Source organism: Culex pipiens, chromosome 1 (assembly GCF_016801865.2).
Source record: "Culex pipiens pallens isolate TS chromosome 1, TS_CPP_V2, whole genome shotgun sequence".
In the NCBI taxonomy this organism is placed as follows: Eukaryota; Metazoa; Arthropoda; class Insecta; order Diptera; family Culicidae; genus Culex; species Culex pipiens.
In genome coordinates this window covers 102,075,747-102,096,323 of record NC_068937.1, presented here as the reverse complement: position 1 = coordinate 102,096,323, position 20,577 = coordinate 102,075,747, and the positions used below count along the sequence as shown (strand labels likewise).

Below are 20,577 nucleotides of genomic sequence, written 5' to 3'. Positions count from 1 at the left end.
CCGATCACTCACTCCGACTATCGTTGCTGTCTTCAGCAGTCCCGAGGTCAAGCAGAAGGTGCTACGGAAGTACTTTGAACGGTACAAAGATGCTGCCCTTCGAAATCTGAGAAATGGACCCGCCCTCGATTACCGGTTCACCGTCAACGAAGTGCTCTCGATAAATACGTTTCGGATACGGAACCACGCGCTTCGGCTGAAACAACGAGGTGCGGCCCGGTCCGTTTTTGTCAAGAACGACAGGGTGTCGGTGCTTTTCCCCGGACAAGCCAGATACATACCCGTCAATTCCATCGAGCATCTGCAAGAACTGGTAAGTGCGGAAAATTCTTCCGACTCTTCCTCTCTGTTTTTCGACGCCCTGTCCGCCAATGTCTCAGCATCTTCGCGCTGCTGACACGAAACGTCGCTGGCGTTTCTACTTACCAACATGACAAACATCTCCAACCTTCGAATCGGCCACCTGAATGTCAGGGGCCTTGAGCACCACATCGATGGTGTTAAACTTCTGCTCGACGCTCAACAATACCACGTCTTTGGGGTCACGGAGACGAAAATGAGAGCTTCCGCTCCGGTCGGACCGGTACGAGTTCCCGCTTACAATCTCATCCGGCACTCACTGCCGTCCGGCCGTGGACGCGGCTCAAAGGCCTGCGGCGGAGTGGGACTCTACGTTCGACAAGGTCTCAAAGCAACACCGGTCATCAAATCGACCCACGACAACGCAGCACCGATCGCAACGAGGGTTGAGTACATGGTGGTTCAAATTAAAATCAACGAACTCAATGTTGGGGTGGCTGTGGTGTACAACCCGTCATGCTCAAATCCGACGTTCGCCGTGCTCTACGAAAAAGTCCTTCTCGAGATGCTCGATCTTGGCTTTGACCGAACGTTCATTGTAGGGGATTTTAATATCAACGTGGCGTCTGTCCTCCCTTCGTTGAATCTGACCTCGTTGAGACGGATTCACTCAACGTTCAACCTCACCGTTCTACCTACCGGCCCCACAAGAATCACCGACACCACCTCAACTACCATCGACCTGCTGATCACCGACTGTCCACAGTCCATTCGAAAGGCAAAAGCGGTATCCGCAAGCGCTATTTCAGATCACGAGGTGATCTACCTGCTTGCTGATGTCCTGGTGAGGAATCGAAACCGGCGTACGATCCGTGTTCGGAACTTCCGGAATGTCGACGTGCTGCAGCTGCAAGCAGAGTACCAAGCCAAGGACTTTCAACGCTTTTACGAGTCGAATGATGTGGAAGAAAAAACTGCGCTGTTGACGGCCGACTTGCAAGATCTCCTTGACCGACATGCGCCGGAAAGGACAATTTACGTACGAGATGAAAGAACTCCCTGGATAACGCAACAAATCAAGCAGACCATCGAGCTGAGAGACCTCGCTTTAAAGCTGTACAAGCGCAACCCGAACCGGAGGCGAGGTGATCAGCAATGGTTGGAACACTCACGATTGCACGACCGTGCGAACTCGCTGATTCATGCGGCCAAGACACGCTACGCGGATCAGCACTTCGGACACGAACTCCCCGCAAAGAAGCTTTGGTGCAACCTCAGAAGAGAAGGCATACACAACTCTACCAAGTCCGGCCCGCCTGCAGAAGGAATCGATGCCGATGATCTGAACCGCTTCTTCTCTGATGGTCACAGAGAGCTCGGCACGGGGCAGCGTAGCGCACAGCAGAGGGAACCAGCGCACCGAACAGCAGTTGATCACGGCAGAAATGGGTTCAACTTTCGACAAACTAACGCCGAAGAAGTCAACCGGAAGATCCTCGAAATACAAACCAACGCTACTGGCACCGATGGCATCCCCATCTCGTTTGTGAAAATGCTTTGTCCGCTGATCCTGCCTGAACTTTGTCACCTCTTCAACGCAATTATCGCGGCTCGAACGTTCCCGTCTCTGTGGAAAACAGCTATTGTAACACCTATACCCAAGACTCCAAGCCCCAGCCTGCCCAAGCACTTCCGTCCAATCAGCGTCCTCCCAGCTGTTTCAAAAGTGTTGGAAAAAATCCTGCTTGACCAAATCACCGATCATCTCGAGAACCCGAACCTGCAGCTCCTGGCCAAACATCAGTCAGGATACAGGAAAGGATTCGGAACGACAACTGCTCTTGCCAAGGTAACGCACGACATCTACGGGAACCTAGATAACAACAACTGCACCGTCATGGTACTTGTCGACTTTTCGCTTGCGTTCAACTGCGTCAACCATCACCTGCTTGAGAACAAGCTGAATCGGGAATTCAGGTTCTCGAGCGCTGCTTGTAAGTTGGTCGCATCGTTCCTTGGCCAAAGAAAGCAAATGGTCCGTCTCGGCGATAAAGTGTCAGCTGTACGGGATGTCACCGATGGTACACCGCAGGGGTCCTGTCTCAGCGCGCTGCTGTTCAGCCTTTTCATCAACAGCTTACCCGGAGTCCTGAGATGCGAGTACCAACTGTACGCTGATGACTTACAAATCTACGTGTCTGGACCGATTGAGCAGATCGAAGACCTGATTGCCAGCATCAACACCGACTTAGCTGCGATCACAAACTGGGCCAACCAAAATCAACTTCACCCAAACCCCAAAAAAACACAGGCCATCGTCTTCACCAAAGCAGGTTCCGTTCAACCCCACACGGACATCGTATTCAGCGGGGAAGTTGTTCCACTGTGCGAGAAAGTTGTCAATCTTGGTCTCCAGCTGGACAACAACATGACCTGGAAGCATCAAACCAACAGTGTGACCCAGAGAGTCTATAACACCCTGAGGACGTTCCGTCGCTTTGCGGCGGTCCTCTCTCAACCCACACGGCGCAAGCTGGTCCAAGCTGTGATAGTGCCGATGTTTACCTACTGTGACATTGTCTACTATCACGGGCTGTCTGCGGCGCTTAAGGAGCAACTCCACCGGTGTTTCAAGTCGGCAGTGCGTTTTGTATACAACCTGCGCCGTCGAGATACAACCGCAGCAGTGCGACACACCCTTCTTGGACACGATTTGCCGATCAACTACCAGCTTCGGACAAGCTGTTTCATGAAGAAGGGGTACGATGGAAACTTGCCGGAGTACCTCCAACAACATCTGGTGAGAGGACAGTTAGAACGGACCCGCTCGTTCATCATCCCGAGACACACAACGATGAGCGGAAAAAGTGTGCTCGTCGCCGGAACCACGTGCTGGAACAACCTCCCTGCGGAGTTAAAAGGACAACCGACATTGTTGGCCTTCAAAAATGCATTTAAAAGAACCATTCGAAATTAATTTTGTGAGCCTTACAGTTATGTCAAGTTTATTTTGGATCCTTTGTAATTTTTCTATTTCCTAAAGTGTCTTCCTTGACCTGATCAAAAGTGTTAACTAACAAGTTATCGTACCCAATAAATCAACAAATTACAAATTACAAATTACAACCACCTAAAGGTGGATTATGTAACGTTTTTAAACAAAAATTGAAAGGATTTTTTTCGAAACGTTTAATTTTTGCCTTCCTCACCTTACTGAGGAAAGGCTATAAAATCACTCGGAAAATGAACTTCTTAATTCGACCTTGTAGACCCACCTTCACGTATACCTATCGACTCAGAATCATGTTCTGAGCAAATGTCTGTGTGGATGTGTGTAGGTGGGTGGACAAAAAAATTGTCACTCGATTATCTCCGGACTGGATGAACGGATTTTGACCGTAGTAGTCTCATTCGATCCGTCTTGGGGTCCCATAGGTCTCTATTTAAAATCAGCAAGTTTAGTTAAGTACTTCAAAAGTTATGCTAAAAAAACGATTTTGGCGTATGTCCGGAAGATTGTAAAAAGGGTGGTTTTTGCAAGAAACCCTATCATGTTATACATTTTCAGAAAGGTATTAAAAAGACCTTTCCAATGATCCCAAAACATTGAAGATCTGACAACCCTATCAAAAGTTATTAGCACTTAAGTGTTATTTATACACTTTTTGGAGGCCGGATCTCAGATATTTCAATGATAATGATGTCATGGTCCATCATGCGACCCATCGTTAGTTAGATAATCGAAAGACCTTTCAAATGAGTCTAAAACATCAAGGATCTGACAACCCTATCAAAAGTTATTGGCACTTAAGTGTTATTTATACACTTTTTGGAGGCCGGATCTCAGATATTTCAGTAAAAATGATATCCGAGTCCATCATGCGACCTGTCGTTAGTTAGACAATCGAAAGACCTTTCAAATGAGCCTAATACATCGAGGATCTGCCACCCCTTTCAAAAGTTATTAGCACTTAAGTGTTATTTATACACATTTTAGAGGTCGGATTTCAGATATTGTTATAAAAATATTGTCTGAATCTTCCATGCGAACTATCGTTGGATAGGTTTTTTTTGCCGATGAGCCAGAAAAATTAAAGGTCTGCGAACCCTATCAAAAGAAATTAGTAATAAAGTTGATTTGTTAAACATGCATGTTAAGGGAATGTTGCTATTTTTACTGAATGTATTGACTTTATGAATGTGAGGAAAGCACCAACCACCTAAAGGTGGAATAAGTAACGTTTTTTTTTGTTAAATACAATATAAAAAAACGATATTTTGTGAATTTTTTTTAACAAAAAACTCTAATAGAGGCAGGGGGGCAGAATGGACCAGGGGGGCAGAATGGGCCACCCTTGGTTTTAGGCTTTAGAATGGATTTAGACCAATTGTAAGGCAAGGGTCTTATAAAGGACGTCAAATAACTTCACCATACCAAAAACGACGTTTGAATTCATTGTATTTTTCGAATTATGAGCAAAAATGTAAATTTATTTGAAAAACCACGGAAATGTTGTTTATTTCGAGGTTTTTTAAATAAGCTTTCTGAAAAGTTGGATTGTTTGAAAAAGTTTGCTCAATGCTTATAACGTTACTAGATGCTACTACCAAGGTATACAAACAACAACGGAACCTTAAAATCATTTAGAGGCTTGGTGGTGGATGTGTTAAATTAAAATCCACTTGGGGGCAGAATGGACCACCCTTTTCCTGCCTTATAAAAACAATCAAAAGTTAAAAAAAATTGAGCAAAATGGATTATTTCACTCCTAGTAGCTTAACAAATCACGTTTAATGCAACAAAAGTTGATTTTTTAGTTGTTTCGACGCTTAGTTGTAAAAATAGTGTCTTTTTTAGACATATTTACACTATTTTCAAAAATCTTTGTTTTTTTTTAAGTTACTATTTTTATAAAAGTGATCAAATTTCATGGAAACTATAATGGAAAGGTCCCTCAAGTAATTTCTTATCACCCTTCAACGTTGTATTAGAAGAAATGGCTTGTTTTCTAAGGTGGCCCATTCTGCCCCGCAGGGTGGTCCATTCTGCCCCGCACCCTGGAAAGTTAGTCGAAAAAACTTTTTTTTAAAGTGGCTCAAAAACAGTTTTAAGTAAAAAAAATTCATCAACCAAGTATACAACATTGAAGGGAACATTCCAAAGCATAAGCCTACTACACTGGATTCATAAATTTTTATGTTTTTCTATGGTTTTTGGTGCATTTCCCTTAGGCGGTCCATTCTGCCCCCCCCTGCCCCTAAAAGTAAAAAGGCATACCAAATTTCGCTACACATGTTGCATTAGGGTGTAATATCAAAATCGATTTTCCAGCACAGCAATTTTTCAGTTCCTTTTGGGGTCCTAAACAACTCCCCAAAGTTTGGGAACGATTGGTTTAGTCCTCACTTTGCGCAAAGCGATTTAATTTTCCATATAAATTTGTATGGGAAAAACAATTTTTTTGGATTTTGATATTTATAAAATCCACGTTTCACGCTGTACTAAAACCAGATTCATATTCGGATGCTCTGGAATGTGCTCTACAACTTTCCTGAAGAGAGTATGGTGCTAGCTTGTCCCTGAAAGAAGATACAGCGTCCTCAAAACTCGTCTAAAACGTGATTTTCGAGCAAAAAACACGTTTTAGACGAGTTTTGAACACGCTGTATCTTTTTTTAGGAGCAAGTTAGCACCATACTCTCTTCGAGGAAGTTGTAGAGCACATTCCAAAGCATCCGAATATGAATCTGGTTTTAGTACAGCGTGAAACGTGGATTTTATAAATATCAAAATCCAAAAAAATGGTTTTTCCCATACAAATTTATATGGAAAATTGAATCGCTTTGCGCAAAGTGAGGACTAAACCAATCGTTCCCAAACTTTGGGGAGTTGTTTAGGACCCCAAAAGGAACTAAAAAGTTGCTGTGCCCGCTAAATTTGAACAACTTTATTTTTTTCCATACAACCATATTACACCCTAATGTTGCATATTGTGAATCGAATGACCGAGCCACGTAGCTTAGTGGTAACGCTTCCGCCTCGTAAGCGGTAGATCGGGGTTCAAATCCCGGCTCGGACCAACACAACTGGTGATCGTTTCTCTTCTGGATTCGATTGCTTAGTAAAGGGAAGGTAGTGCATCGTCACAAGCTGGACCTTATCAACGACAACCGCTTTGTAAATGCCGGCCCCGATACTCTTCAAGGGTGTTCCCCTCAGGAACTGGGAAAGATTTACTTTATTTACTATGTTGCATATTACGAAAATTTGAGTATTTTCGAAGAAATACTTTATTTTGTTAAAAATAGAGCATTTAATTCCAAAAATACTAGAACAGTGAAAAAGCATACCAAATTTCGCTTCGTTTGATACCCATATTGCTAATTACAAAAATTTGAGTAGTTTGGAAAAAGTACGGTATTTTGTGATTTTTTTATTACAACACATTACAACAGTCAACACATTAACTTACTGCATTATCAAAATATATATTCTTAGTGAATGCATTGAAAATTTAACATGATACTGATGGATTGAGTTAATTTGAGAAAGTTTTCTAAAATGAGTTATCGTCCGTTATCGGCGATAAGATTATCACCGATAGATTTATCGAAATAACGATAGCGATAACGAGAGATTAACATAACCATTATAGTTATCGTTAAACGATAATATTAGCGACGATAATTCTATCGATTAACAACCTTTGAAAGAATGCAAAAACTGCAGATTTTTTTTTAAGCCCCAATTAGCTTTCAAAGAACTTGGCATGTTAAAATATGCGAAAAAAATTGGCAACGGAATTTCACAAATATTCAAAATATTTTTGATCGATCCCAGACATGCTAAATATAATTTTAAACGAAGGAAAATGCATTTCAATTAGTTTTCAGTTGATAAGACTTCTAATTCCATTAAAATTTGGAAGCTTTTTGAAAAAAAAAATTTTTTTGGTCCCCGATTTTTCGGAATGACCAAAAAAATATTTGAAGGGGGGGCAACTTAAAATTTGAAAAATATTTGCAACGGCCTTAAATAAAAAAATAAGCATAAACTACAGAAATTATCTATTTTTTGAGAACCAATTTATTTTGTTGCTGATTATGTTGGAAAGAATGCAAAAACTCCCAGAAATGCACAAAGTCATGGTCCAAATTTAATTTTTATGTTGATTTAAAAGAACAAGATTTCTTTTTAATCAACGCTAAATGTCAAAGCACCTTTTCATAACAGCAAAAGACTTTTGTGGAATTGAGAAGAATCAGATTTATTTCAACACGAAATTTCTGCATGTTAAAAAAAAACTCGAGCAAATATGTATTTTTTTATATTTTTTAAGCTTCTGATTTATTCTTAACAATTCGTTTTTTGTCGCTTTTTTTCATTCGGCTAAACCGGCTACACGACCGTCGGCTCATTGTCCCATACGGCGAAACTGAATTTGAATAATATTTTTAAGTCGTAGGGGCGCCTCTAGTAAAATTTTCAAAAAATATCGCTCCTCGACTTGGCAACTTTGCGACTAACTACACTGGGACACTGAAATGTTTCGTTGACTTTCCAGAAAAAGTGCAAATGACTTTAAAATTTTTTAAAGGGCGCTTCAACATTGAGCCAAGAAGTTGTTAAAATTAGGTGCAAAATTCTGGTCAAAAATATTTTCAATTTGAATATTTTTCCTTATAAAATAAAACAAAATAAAATAAAGCAAACAGCTAAGTAGTTATCATCTACTCAAATCTACCCAAAAGTACACACCTACCGGTAACTGTTGCCGGTCCAACTTTTTTAAGGGCTTGGGAGTTGCAGGGTGACCACTCAAATCCCATTTTCAAATTCCCGACTTTTTCCCGACTTTTTCCAGAAAACTCAAATAGGCATTTCTTATCTAAAGAATGATTTCAAACAAAAAACTCTCAATAAGAAAAGTCAATATCAACCACCGAAAAAAATCTAAATTGATTTTAAAAAATTCAACTATTGGCAATTTTCGTAAATACAGAAACTGAACAACAATTAAAAAAAAATACTTCAAAAATGGAAATTCATCATTATGATTCAGAGTAGAAACACAAAAAATTAGTCCTTGAAAAATAAATCGAAAGTTCAACAATACTTTCATGTTTTTTTTTTTTAATTGGCAAACGTATAGTTTTGAATACTACGTTTCAAATGGAAATGGCAAAAAATTAAAGATAACTGAATTTAAAATTTCATTCCTATTTTTCCCACTTATTTTAAGAAAAATGTTTGAAGATAAATTTTTTTAAACATTTTTGCAATAATTCAAAATTTCTTGGATTATTTTTTTTGCCAAGTTAATATCTCCTTTATGTTTTCAAAACGATTTTTTTTTTCAATTTTGGATTTTATTCGATATTTAAGTTTTCCGAAAACTGAAAATCAAGCTTTATTTCTAGAAGGTAATTTACCCATACTCACAAAAAAAGTTGGCAAAAACATTTGGAAAAAAATGTATTTGGAATTACTTAATGAATTTATTTAAACAATTAAAAATATTTACAAAAAAAAAACCATTGCCAAATTTAAGTTGGAATCTGTTTTGCCTTCCTCACTTTACTGAGGAAAGGCTATAAAATCACTCGAAAAACGAACTTCTTAATTTGACCTCCTAGACCATATCGACTCAGAATCAAATTCTGAGCAAATGTCTGTGTGTGTGTGTGTGTGTGTGTGTGTGTGTGTGTGTAGGGATGTGGGTCTGTGCACCAAAAAATATGCACTCGATTATCTTGAGACTGGCTAAACCGATTTGGACCGTTTTGGTCTCATTCGATCCGTCTTGGGGTCCCATAAGTCCCTATTGAAAATTATGAAGTTTAGTTAAGTACTTCAAAAGTTATGCTAAAAAAACGATTTTGACTAAAGTCCGGAAGATTGTAAAAAGGGTGGTTTTTGTAAGAAACCCCGTCATGCTATACATTTTTAGAAAGGTATTTGAAAGACCTTTCCAACGCGTCCAAGACATTGAAGATCTGACAACCCTATCAAAAGTTATAAGCACTTAAGTGTTATTTATGCACTTTTTGGAGGCCGGATCTCAGATATTTTGATGAAAGCGTTGTCCGGATCTCTCATGCGCATTGTCGTTGGATAGGTCATCAAAAGACCTGTCCAATGCGTCCAAGAAATTGAAGATCTGACAACCCTATCAAAAGTTATAAGCACTTAAGTGTTATTTATGCACTTTCTGGAGGCCGGATCTCAGATATTTTGATGAAAACGTTGTCCGGATCTCTCATGCGACCTGTCGTTGGATAGGTAATCAAAATACCTTTTCAACGGGCACGAATTAGATTGGAGATCTGACTACCCAATCATAAGTTGTAAGCACCTAAGTGCCCTGCAATATGAAGCTCTGACTACCCAATCTAGTGGTATGAATAATGAGTCAAATTGATAAAACACTGAAAAACACCGCCCTTTTGTGTCTTTTTTGGACAGCACCCTTTAAATGTGAGGAAGGCACCAACCACCCTAGGGTGGATTAAGTAACGTTTTTTCAGTACATTTCGTCCGTGAGTTTACACTTTTGGTCGTCTAAAACTAACACTACGTTTTGTTCAGAAACTTAGAGTGTCTCAACCACATTTAGTCATCCTTTTCCAAAAAAAATCCCATGTTTTTCCAGCGTTTTGGCTGTGTAATTTGAGTTTTAGCCAGCCATTTCTTTGCGCAACGGGAAAACGAAAGGAGTATATTTATGAAAAAAAAAATCCTCTCCAATTCAATGGTTTGCAGACCTTATTTGGTCAATATTTTTGGTGTTTTTGGTAAGAATACGCATTTAAAGCACATTGCAATAAGGCCGTTCCAATTTTTTTTTTTTCAAAGTTTATGTTGATGTTGATGTTGATTTATCGTTACTCAACTCAACAAAAAATCGAGAGATACAGTCCGGATTCTATTATCCGAAAGCTTTGGAAATATTGCACATCGGATAATCGAATCTTTGGTTAAATAAATCACAAAAAAAAATATTTAAGATCAAAAATGGTGGCCCAATAGCAGTGATGGAACATTGCAAAAATGATTTTTTTTTTTTAATTTTACTAGGCAATCAACTGTTAGATAGAATTTGACAAAAATGGTGTCACAGAACTAATTTTTTTTATTCTATTATATTACCCTTGGTTCATAAAAACAGTCAGATAATCGATCTTCAGATGATCAAAACTTCGGAAAATCGAGTCTCAACAGTATAAAAAAAACCTTTCTCATAAATAACAAAATCAAATAAATAAACAACAACACTTTTTCTACATATGCTTTTATTACAAACAATTCTAATAAAGTACAATTCATTTAATAAATGACAATTCATTTGTAAAATAATGTAATGTTCTTCAAGATGTCTTCAAGATTCTCCTCCAATCATCGAACTCCACCGCAACCGTGCCTAGTATCCAGTCAGTATCTGTAAACTAAGTATTGAATTAGTTTATTACCTATTGTTTCCAAATTATCCACATTACATTGTTAATTATCTCCTCCACTCAAAAATATTCAATCATCGTCGTCATCAGCTTCGTCTATCATCATCATCATCGTCATAATCGCCATCTTCAATATCATCAGTTTTATCTGTAATTGACAAAAAATCACTCTAGATTTGAAGGAAAAATATTTTTCAAAAATAACTTACCAATGCAATTCCATTTTCTACACTAGCAACTCCAATCCATCCGTCAGAAAAATATGTAACAGGAACAAGAAACCGCTCATGAAACGAGAAAATCATCAACAATTAAACAAAAACAAACAAACCAATAACAGCGCAACACATCGAACCGCAGAAAAAGCTGCGCAACCACATCGCAAATTTAGAATACCGCAATCGCAGCAACCAGGGCAAAGTGTTCGTACTGGAATTTTGACAGCAGGAGTAACACCAAAAATATTTTGTTTCTTTCGAATTTAGCGGAGGCAGTTCCGGCGCCGTTTCCGGAGGATCTTTTACTAGAACCGAGTACAGGGTCGGAACGAAAGATTCCGACCCTGAAAACTCCTTAACCTGGGCGAAATCTGTAAAACGGACAGATTTTTTAGAATTTAGGGAAGAGTTAGAATTTTGTGGTTCCGGAACTCCCTCCGAAGGCTCTGAAATGGGAAAATTAAATTCACAGGCATTTGGTTCTGCGGGCGGTTCCACGAAGGAAGCCGCCGCAGATGGTTCCGAACGTGTAGCTATATCTAAATCGATAACCAGCGATTCCGGTACCGAATCCACCGGTCTTTTAGATTCAAACGACAAATCGTCAGTCAAAATTGCAACCGGTGGATCCGGTATCGGAACCACCGTTTCGTTTTGGCCCTGGTTTAGTCCTGAAATGGTCAAATTTGTCAAAGGAAAATTTGGATCTACGAGCGGTTCCGGAATCGGAACCGCCCCAGTACTGTCCGAAAAGTTATTTAGAGAAATTTCAATTACCATCGGGCTTTCCGGAACCGGATCCGCCGGTTCAACGGAATGGCCTAAACAAGAATCTGTCGAATTTTGTTCCGAAACCGGCGGATCCGGTTCCGGAATGCCCCCCGTCGAACTGTTACCCCCGTCAACCCGTCCGCCACCCGCGACCCGGTCAACGTCCGCTTTCTCTGTCCCCATCACCGGAGTGGCCACTACCACAATCGGAGGAGTGGTCACCTCCCCGGCCGGTTCCATGGCCGCAGCGACCTTCCGCCCATTTCGGCGTGACATCTTCGCTCCCATTTCGCTGGATCCTGAAAAGAGAGAAAAATATCAACACTGACGAACTGACGTGCCACGAGCAAACCACTTTTGACCGCAGTTGTCTTCTTCTTGTTTGGCGTTTTTTCTTCTAGCGAACAATCTGTCATCCGATTTTTTTCTCTTCCCTCTTGCTTCGCGCTAATGTTTACATGCAATGTATTGTTGAAGTCAGCATAAACTGACACACGCTTTCGCCGAAACGAACAGCGCGCTCCAAAATCGTTCTGAGCGCATACTTTTTTGAAACGACGCAGATTACAAATTGAAGCATAGTCACAATATCAAAAACACACGTGGGAGAGAGAATTAGTTCAGCGTAGAGGTGGGCAAAAAAAGAGCGAACCGCTCAAAGAGCCGGTTCATTAAAAAGAGCGAACGAACGATGGCTCACAAAAAAAGAACCGCGGTTCTTTTTTAAACTCCGGTTTTTTGAAAGAACCAGTCCGTTGAGTATTTAAAATGGCTTAATTTGTAAATAATTATCAAATATTATTTTAGATTATTTTAAGCCTAAGTCGAGGACGGCTAAAAAATAAAAATTGAAATTGACGATTTTTTTTGTCGAAAAAACAACTTTACGCAAAGCAAGGAATTTTACAAAAATTCAAAATATTTTCAATCAATCCCAGCCATGCTAAATATGATTTGAAACCCAGGAAAATGCATTTTAAATTATTTCCAATTGATAAGACTTCAATTTCCATTAAAAGTTTGAACTAACATTTTTTTCACTCCCTTTTTTTTGGATTGATTTTGAAGGGGTCGACATTACCTTTGAAAAATATTTGCAACGTTTCTTCGTTATTTGATTATTAGAGATCATAACATTCAATTTTTTCAACAGTTTTGTTCAAAAAAAGCTTCTAATCAATTGGTTCATTTTATTAAAATCAATAAAATCGAAAAATTGCAAAAAATATTATCCATAAGCTTTGTTTTGCTATTTGTAATTTGTAAATAATTATCAAAAATCTTCATAATAGCTTAGAGATTTTGGAAAAAAATAAATAAATCCTCCTGGTCGAATAAACTTCAGCGTTTATAGACTTTATCGATCAAATCAGAATGTAGAAAAGAGTTCGCAAAGCAAGTCTCAAAATAACTTTTCAGCATTCGTTCTATTTTGGCAGAAATGAACGCCTTTTTAAAATTAATAGCAATTTCTCCTAAGTCCTAGATTTAAGTTTGGATGCCATTCAATCATTCGAACGTTTAGATTCAAGTACCGTAATCTGGGGTGAATCGGGACTACGGTCTGATTAGATACAGCAGTTTTTAGAGCACTTAAAGCTTTTAAATTTAGAAATGGATTTACACATCTTGTTGGCCTGAGTCTGTTCTAACCGAAACCAACCAGAAAAATCAAAATACTGTGCTCCAACATGGTTAAAACTGCTGTCCCAATTCGCCCAATGTGTCCCAATTGACCCCAGTTTACGGTAGTTCAAGTGTTGACATAGATAGACCTTCTCGTTTTTAGTTATTTTTTTAAAAATAATTTATATAATTCCATAATAATGTGAAATAGCTTTAAAAATCACACAATTCTTAAAAAAATATCTTTGTCATCTATATTTTGAAAAAGAGCGAAAGAGCCGTTCAAAAGAGCGGCTCTTTTTAATGAGCGAACGAAAATGAGCGGCTCCTTAAAAAGAGCGGTTTTGCCCACCTCTAGTTCAGCGAACCTGAAGGTAGATAGAGTTGGTGTTCGCTGGAGAATTTGCGGTCAGAATTTTCTCAAAAATAGGGGAAATATACCCTTTCTAATCAAACACCTATCTTCGTCATATGGAGAGTTTGATGCTCGATTAAAGCTCCAAAAATATTATTTAGGCTGTAAACTTACCAGCAACAGCACCGCCTCGAGTAAGCACGCAAATGTATGCCACTTACTGGCCAAAAAGATCAAATTTAATGCACTTTTGATCATAATTTCTATTTTGCGAGACCATTTCTCATCATTTTGGTGGCACACACATCCACACGCAAGATCAGAGGTTAACTGCTTAACGAAAGTCGCCATCAATATCTTTTCACTTGCGCTAACGTTATCAAAGCGCTTAAGATATAAAATTGCTTCCAACTACCGGCAACATGTTCTTTTGCACATTAGTTAGTCACTCACTTGAAAAATAATCCCGAAACATGTAAATAATTAGCAAGGGCCATCAAAAAAACAAACGCGCCAAGTCTTTTGACGTTTCAATCTTGATGACCCATTCCAAGCGAAGCCTGAAGAAAACCGAGCGAGAAGCGAAGGCAAATAATGAACAAAGGGTGGCCACCACCACCAGCAGCGCTTGTGGTGTTGCCAGGAAACTTTCTCTATAAATGCTACTTTTCGTGAGTGTTCGCTCAAAATTTCATCAATTTTGGCAGCACGAAGCAGACCCAAACGAACGTTGGAAGAAAAAAAGAACTAAGCTGAAAATAGAAAAATGGGCGTGGCCCAATGCACACGACTGATTGGAATGCGTTTTTGAAATATTTTTTTAAAATGCTTGTAAAAAGAATAGCATAACTTTTAATAAAACTGAAAATAAACAGAAATGTTCACAAAAAGTTGCTCTACTCGTTGGTGTACTTGGTTTTAATGAATTTCAAGGAACACTCCAGATCATCCAGCATCATTCAAACAAGACCGCTTATTAGGCTTAAAATGGGTTTATTTCCCCTATGTATGGGGTGGCACGTCAGTTCGTCAGTGATATCAATAAGCGTCTGTACACAACAACGGCTCGAGCTGGTATGGCTGGTTGGGGGGTGCGCACTTTACCAAGTGAGATTTCAGCTTGTTATTTTCACGTAACTATGGCCACCATGGTTACGGGGGGCCCTTTTTTGCGTTTGAAAATAATTGGCTCCTGCGATCAACGATCGGGAAAATCTTTTGGGTGGCTGTCAAATGTCAGTCTTTCATTTGAAAATAGTCAAATCGACCGTTTCCCGCGGCTTCCAAAGATAATTGACCAAATTTAACAATCGGATTTTTTTAGGATTTGTGGCAAACCAGTACAACAGCAGCGAACCGAAAGTTGCTGCTAATTTCCATGGGGCGCTGCACGGGGCCAATTAGGAGAGTGGTTTGGCCTGGCAAGGGCAGGTGTTGGGTTGACAAGATCATCGGCACTACCGGCCCTGATGACCTCCACGCTGACCACGGAGAAAAAAGGAAAATGCTGCCACGATTCAGGGTCCCATTCGACCGCCAAAAAGGATGCACATTGGATTCACCCACCAGTGTGAAAAAATGTTTTTGAATTTTTCAAAAATAAATCTTGACTGGAATGTTAAAATAAAACAACCTAAATTCATCCAATTTTGAAGACAATAAAGTTATGATTCTTATCCTTTCCAGTCCAAGAACAATACTTCCGTCCATACCCGTCGTAATCAACCGGAGAGAAAAAAAATGCATTATTCGGCGAAGCGCTTTTGATTGGCCAATCTTTTTTACCTGTCGCCACACGGTAGTGGTGCTGCCTCGAACTCCGAGCCGGGATTTTCACTCTGTGTCAAGGAGAAAGAAAGAAATGGCCCCAGGGCGGCGATCGACGGTCGTTGTGGGCCCAGATTGACAACCCGGCCAACGACGGACAGCGAATCAAAAAAAATCAGCTTGACCGTGTAATTTTTTAGCGGGCATAAGTAAGGCACAGCAAAAAATTAAAAAATCTAGTAGATATTTTTTGAAATTTATTCAAGATAAATACATGGATCTTCAAAGTTGTAATTTTAAAATAAAATATCACTTTTTACTGTGCGTTGAGGCCAATGAAGATGACAATGTCATGGTTGACGGTGCGAGGTGAAAATTGGTGGAGAAAGGGTGGAGGGGGGGATCGTAAATTTAAGCAGTTGATTTATAATGACCGTGTCCCCGAAAATGAGAATCAAGTTGAGGCAGTTTCCCACAATTATGAAAATTACCGCGCTGAACTTCGTCCTTTTTCGAGAGACTGGCGCATGGCTGGGAATATGGCAAGCAGGGTTTGCTGGACGTGGTGGCGTGCGACAGTTTCACTCAGGAAGAAAGTGTTGCAGGGTAGTGAAATTAAAGTTTTCAGATATTTTTGAAATTTGCCCTGATATTTTCTAAAAGTTAAATAAATATTTTTTTTCCATTCCACACGGAGAAAAAACCGTTCCGAAATTCGTGAACAAATGTTCATGTTTTCGCGCACATTCAATGTTCATGAAATCATGAACTTGATCACGAAATCATGTTAAAATGTTTACGATATCGTGAACAGTGTTCACAAAATCGGGAACACATTTTATGTTTAGAAGTTTACACATTGTTTTCGTTAGATGGCGTTGTGTACCAGAGTTTGTGTCTAGGAATCAGCGCTATCTGCAGGTGGAATTTCGTCGGCTGCATGCGAAGGAGCAAACGAAATCACGCACTGACATGTTTCGTTGCGCCCGACTTTGGCCTTCGGATGACGTCAAAGAAGTGAATCCAAATAGGGTCCTTGAGCAAATAGGGTCATTAAGATAAGTTCAAATAAATCAAACATAAATGAATTTAATTATTTTTTAATAATTTAAACAATCAAGCAAATCAATTTGAATTGTAAAATTGTAAAATTGTAAAATTGTAAAATTGTAAAATTGTAAAATTGTAAAATTCCAGAGTTTTTTTTGAAAAGGACCAATAAACTATTGTCTTTCATATGTTTATAGGACCTAATCAAAAAAAACTCCAGAATTGTAAAATTGTAAAATTGTAAAATTGTAAAATTGTAAAATTGTAAAATTGTAAAATTGTAAAATTGTAAAATTGTAAAATTGTAAAATTGTAAAATTGTAAAATTGTAAAATTGTAAAATTGTAAAATCGTAAAATTGTAAAATTGTAAAATTGTAAAATTGTAAAATTGTAAAATTGTAAAATTGTAAAATTGTAAAATTGTAAAATTGTAAAATTGTAAAATTGTAAAATTGTAAAATTGTAAAATTGTAAAATTGTAAAATTGTAAAATTGTAAAATTGTAAAATTGTAAAATTGTAAAATTGTAAAATTGTAAAATTGTAAAATTGTAAAATTGTAAAATTGCAAAATTGTAAAATTGTAAAATTGTAAAATTGTAAAATTGTAAAATTGTAAAATTGTAAAATTGTAAAATTGTAAAATTGTAAAATTGTAAAATTGTAAAATTGTAAAATTGTAAAATTGTAAAATTGTAAAATTGTAAAATTGTAAAATTGTAAAATTGTAAAATTGTAAAATTGTAAAATTGTAAAATTGTAAAATTGTAAAATTGTAAAATTGTAAAATTGTAAAATTGTAAAATTGTAAAATTGTAAAATTGTAAAATTGTAAAATTGTAAAATTGTAAAATTGTAAAATTGTAAAATTGTAAAATTGTAAAATTGTAAAATTGTAAAATTGTAAAATTGTAAAATTGTAAAATTGTAAAATTGTAAAATTGTAAAATTGTAAAATTGTAAAATTGTAAAATTGTAAAATTGTAAAATTGTAAAATTGTAAAATTGTAAAATTGTAAAATTGTAAAATTGTAAAATTGTAAAATTGTAAAATTGTAAAATTGTAAAATTGTAAAATTGTAAAATTGTAAAATTGTAAAATTGTAAAATTGTAAAATTGTAAAATTGTAAAATTGTAAAATTGTAAAATTGTAAAATTGTAAAATTGTAAAATTGTAAAATTGTAAAATTGTAAAATTGTAAAATTGTAAAATTGTAAAATTGTAAAATTGTAAAATTGTAAAATTGTAAAATTGTAAAATTGTAAAATTGTAAAATTGTAAAATTGTAAAATTGTAAAATTGTAAAATTGTAAAATTGTAAAATTTTAAAATTGTAAAATTGTAAAATTGTAAAATTGTAAAATTGTAAAATTGTAAAATTGTAAAATTGTAAAATTGTAAAATTGTAAAATTGTAAAATTGTAAAATTGTAAAATTGTAAAATTGTAAAATTGTAAAATTGTAAAATTGTAAAATTGTAAAATTGTAAAATTGTAAAATTGTAAAATTGTAAAATTGTAAAATTGTAAAATTGTAAAATTGTAAAATTGTAATATTGTAAAATTGTAAAATTGTAAAATTGTAAAATTGTACAATTGTAAAATTGTTAAACATTTAAACATTTAAACATTTAAACATTTAAACATTTAAACATTTAAACATTTAAACATTTAAACATTTAAACATTTAAACATTTAAACATTTAAACATTTAAACATTTAAACATTTAAACATTTAAACATTTAAACATTTAAACATTTAAACATTTAAACATTTAAACATTTAAATATTTAAACATTTAAACATTTAAACATTTAAACATTTAAATATTTAAACATTTAAACATTTAAACATTTAAACATTTAAACATTTAAACATTTAAACATTTAAACATTTAAACATTTAAACATTTAAACATTTAAACATTTAAACATTTAAACATTTAAACATTTAAACATTTAAACATTTAAACATTTAAACATTTAAACATTTAAACATTTAAACATTTAAACATTTAAACATTTAAACATTTAAACATTTAAACATTTAAACATTTAAACATTTAAACATTTAAACATTTAAACATTTAAACATTTAAACATTTAAACATTTAAACATTTAAACATTTAAACATTTAAACATTTAAACATTTAAACATTTAAACATTTAAACATTTAAACATTTAAACATTTAAACATTTAAACATTTAAACATTTAAACATTTAAACATTTAAACATTTAAACATTTAAACATTTAAACATTTAAACATTTAAACATTTAAACATTTAAACATTTAAACATTTAAACATTTAAACATTTAAACATTTAAACATTTAAACATTTAAACATTTAAACATTTAAACATTTAAACATTTAAACATTTAAACATTTAAACATTTAAACATTTAAACATTTAAACTTTTTAACATTAAGGCCGTTGCAAATATTTATCAAAGTTTATGTCGCCATCCCCCCCTTTAAAATTGGTCCGAAAAATCAGGGAGTAAAAAAATATTAAAAAAAAATAAATATCAAAATGTCAATGGAAATAGAAGTCTAATCAACTGAGAACAATCTAAAATGCCTTTTTCAGCATTGATAATCACATTTAACATGTTTGGACTAGTTTAAAAATATTTTGAACTTTTATGAAATTACAATGTACAGCACAGCAAAAACTTTTTTTTCTCGCAAAAATATCAAATCATAATAAACATTAACTTTATAGTTGGAGAAAAATATTTATCAAATATTAATATTTTTTGAAAAACGTAATATCTGAACTACCCCTGTTTCATTTGACACTGCGCCATTTGTGAATGAGCCCACGGCTCGTTCCATTTCAAACGTCAAGAGCGTGCTTGAAAAAAAACCGCAGCAGCGGGAGGAACCAAATTGTTCCTAGTTCAGGTTGCCGGAGAAAACCTGAACTAGGTGTTGTGGCTGGCAAGCGGATGTGGCAAATTATTGAGGTAAGTAAATTTAAGAATGTTTTCTTTGATATAAGTTGATTAGTTTCCTTACTTTACAGCATCGACGAAACCATCCGATTCAACCGATTATGACCGCTGTTTTAGGCCATCGGCGAAGATCCTACAGAATTTTCTGTCCGGATTGCCATTTTTTCAAATATTTCGGTAAGTTTTTCTATGTTTGATGCTGAAAATTTTGTTAGCAAAAGCATACTTTACAGATGTTCCCGCGCCAGATTCATCCAGGCGGCCACTGGCATCTTCTAACCTTCCCGTCTTCATCGGCGCAACAAAAATCGGGAGAGCCACCAGATTGAACCACCAGGTCCAGCCATGTGTGATTTTTTACTGCAGGCAGCAAAAAAAAAGAGTGTTTATTTGTGAAGTGATGTGTTTTTGTCAATAAAAAATTAATTAATTTCAATTCAACGCCATGATGATTTTTGTAGTTTGGTTACTGGCCACCAGATGGCAACGCATTTCCCTGAGCTCAAAAATGGCCACCAGATGGCAGAGTCATCAAGAAATACTACACCACAGACACCAACCCAAAACGTAGTACCATTTTTATCCGCTAGAGTGCTTCAATTTCTAAACCGCGTGAACAAACGTTCACGATTTGCGATTTGTTCATGGAAAGTGTTCATGGTACGTTCTCGTACCATGGAATATCACGTTGTTCCCGATTTCGTGGTACATTGTTCACGATTTTCGGAACGGTTTTTTCTCCGTGCAGAATGCGTGATTCAATCAACCTTTAGTAATTTCCCCACAGATGCAGTGTCACGCAAAACTCAGTACTGCACGGTTCTACCCCATTTTACCAGAAATCCATTCGCCAGAATGGACCAGTCCCAGAATAAACTGTTTCCAAGAACGAATCAATTTCCAGAAGTTTTTTGTTGATGTTTTTCGATTTTCATGCGAATTATAAAACTCATATACTTTCAAGATTTCAAGATTTCAAAACTTCCAGATTTTAAGATTTCAAGTTATAAAGATTTCAAAACTTCATGTTTTCATGGTCAGTCGTGTGGTGTTCGTGGGAGAGATCGG

General features: G+C 36.3%; 1 protein-coding gene and 3 long non-coding RNA genes across 4 annotated transcripts; 3 read left to right on the top strand and 1 right to left on the bottom strand.

Moving 5' to 3' along the window:
- Positions 1 to 430: 430 nt before the first annotated feature.
- On the top strand, positions 431 to 3,277 carry LOC120426254 (uncharacterized). The gene has a single exon (XM_039590990.1). It carries the CDS (start codon positions 431 to 433, stop codon positions 3,275 to 3,277), a length of 2,847 nt encoding a protein of 948 aa, XP_039446924.1.
- Positions 3,278 to 10,595: 7,318 nt separating this feature from the next.
- On the bottom strand, positions 10,596 to 11,547 carry LOC120426252 (uncharacterized). Its single transcript, XR_005606676.2, has 3 exons — positions 10,968 to 11,547; positions 10,798 to 10,906; positions 10,596 to 10,746 (listed from the first exon to the last, which is right to left on the bottom strand). It is a non-coding gene; the product is annotated as an uncharacterized LOC120426252 (long non-coding RNA).
- Positions 11,548 to 14,905: 3,358 nt separating this feature from the next.
- LOC128092427 (uncharacterized) lies at positions 14,906 to 15,391 on the top strand. The gene is made up of 2 exons (XR_008211758.1): positions 14,906 to 14,963; positions 15,053 to 15,391. It is a non-coding gene; the product is annotated as an uncharacterized LOC128092427 (long non-coding RNA).
- A 4,023-nt stretch (positions 15,392 to 19,414) lies between these two features.
- Positions 19,415 to 20,220, top strand: LOC120426253 (uncharacterized). The gene is made up of 3 exons (XR_005606677.2): positions 19,415 to 19,521; positions 19,581 to 19,686; positions 19,743 to 20,220. It is a non-coding gene; the product is annotated as an uncharacterized LOC120426253 (long non-coding RNA).
- Positions 20,221 to 20,577: the final 357 nt, after the last annotated feature.

Coding starts and splice junctions, on each gene's coding strand:
- LOC120426254 (XM_039590990.1), top strand. CDS start 431: ATGACAAACATCTCCAACCTTCGAATCGGCCACCTGAATGTCAGGGGC.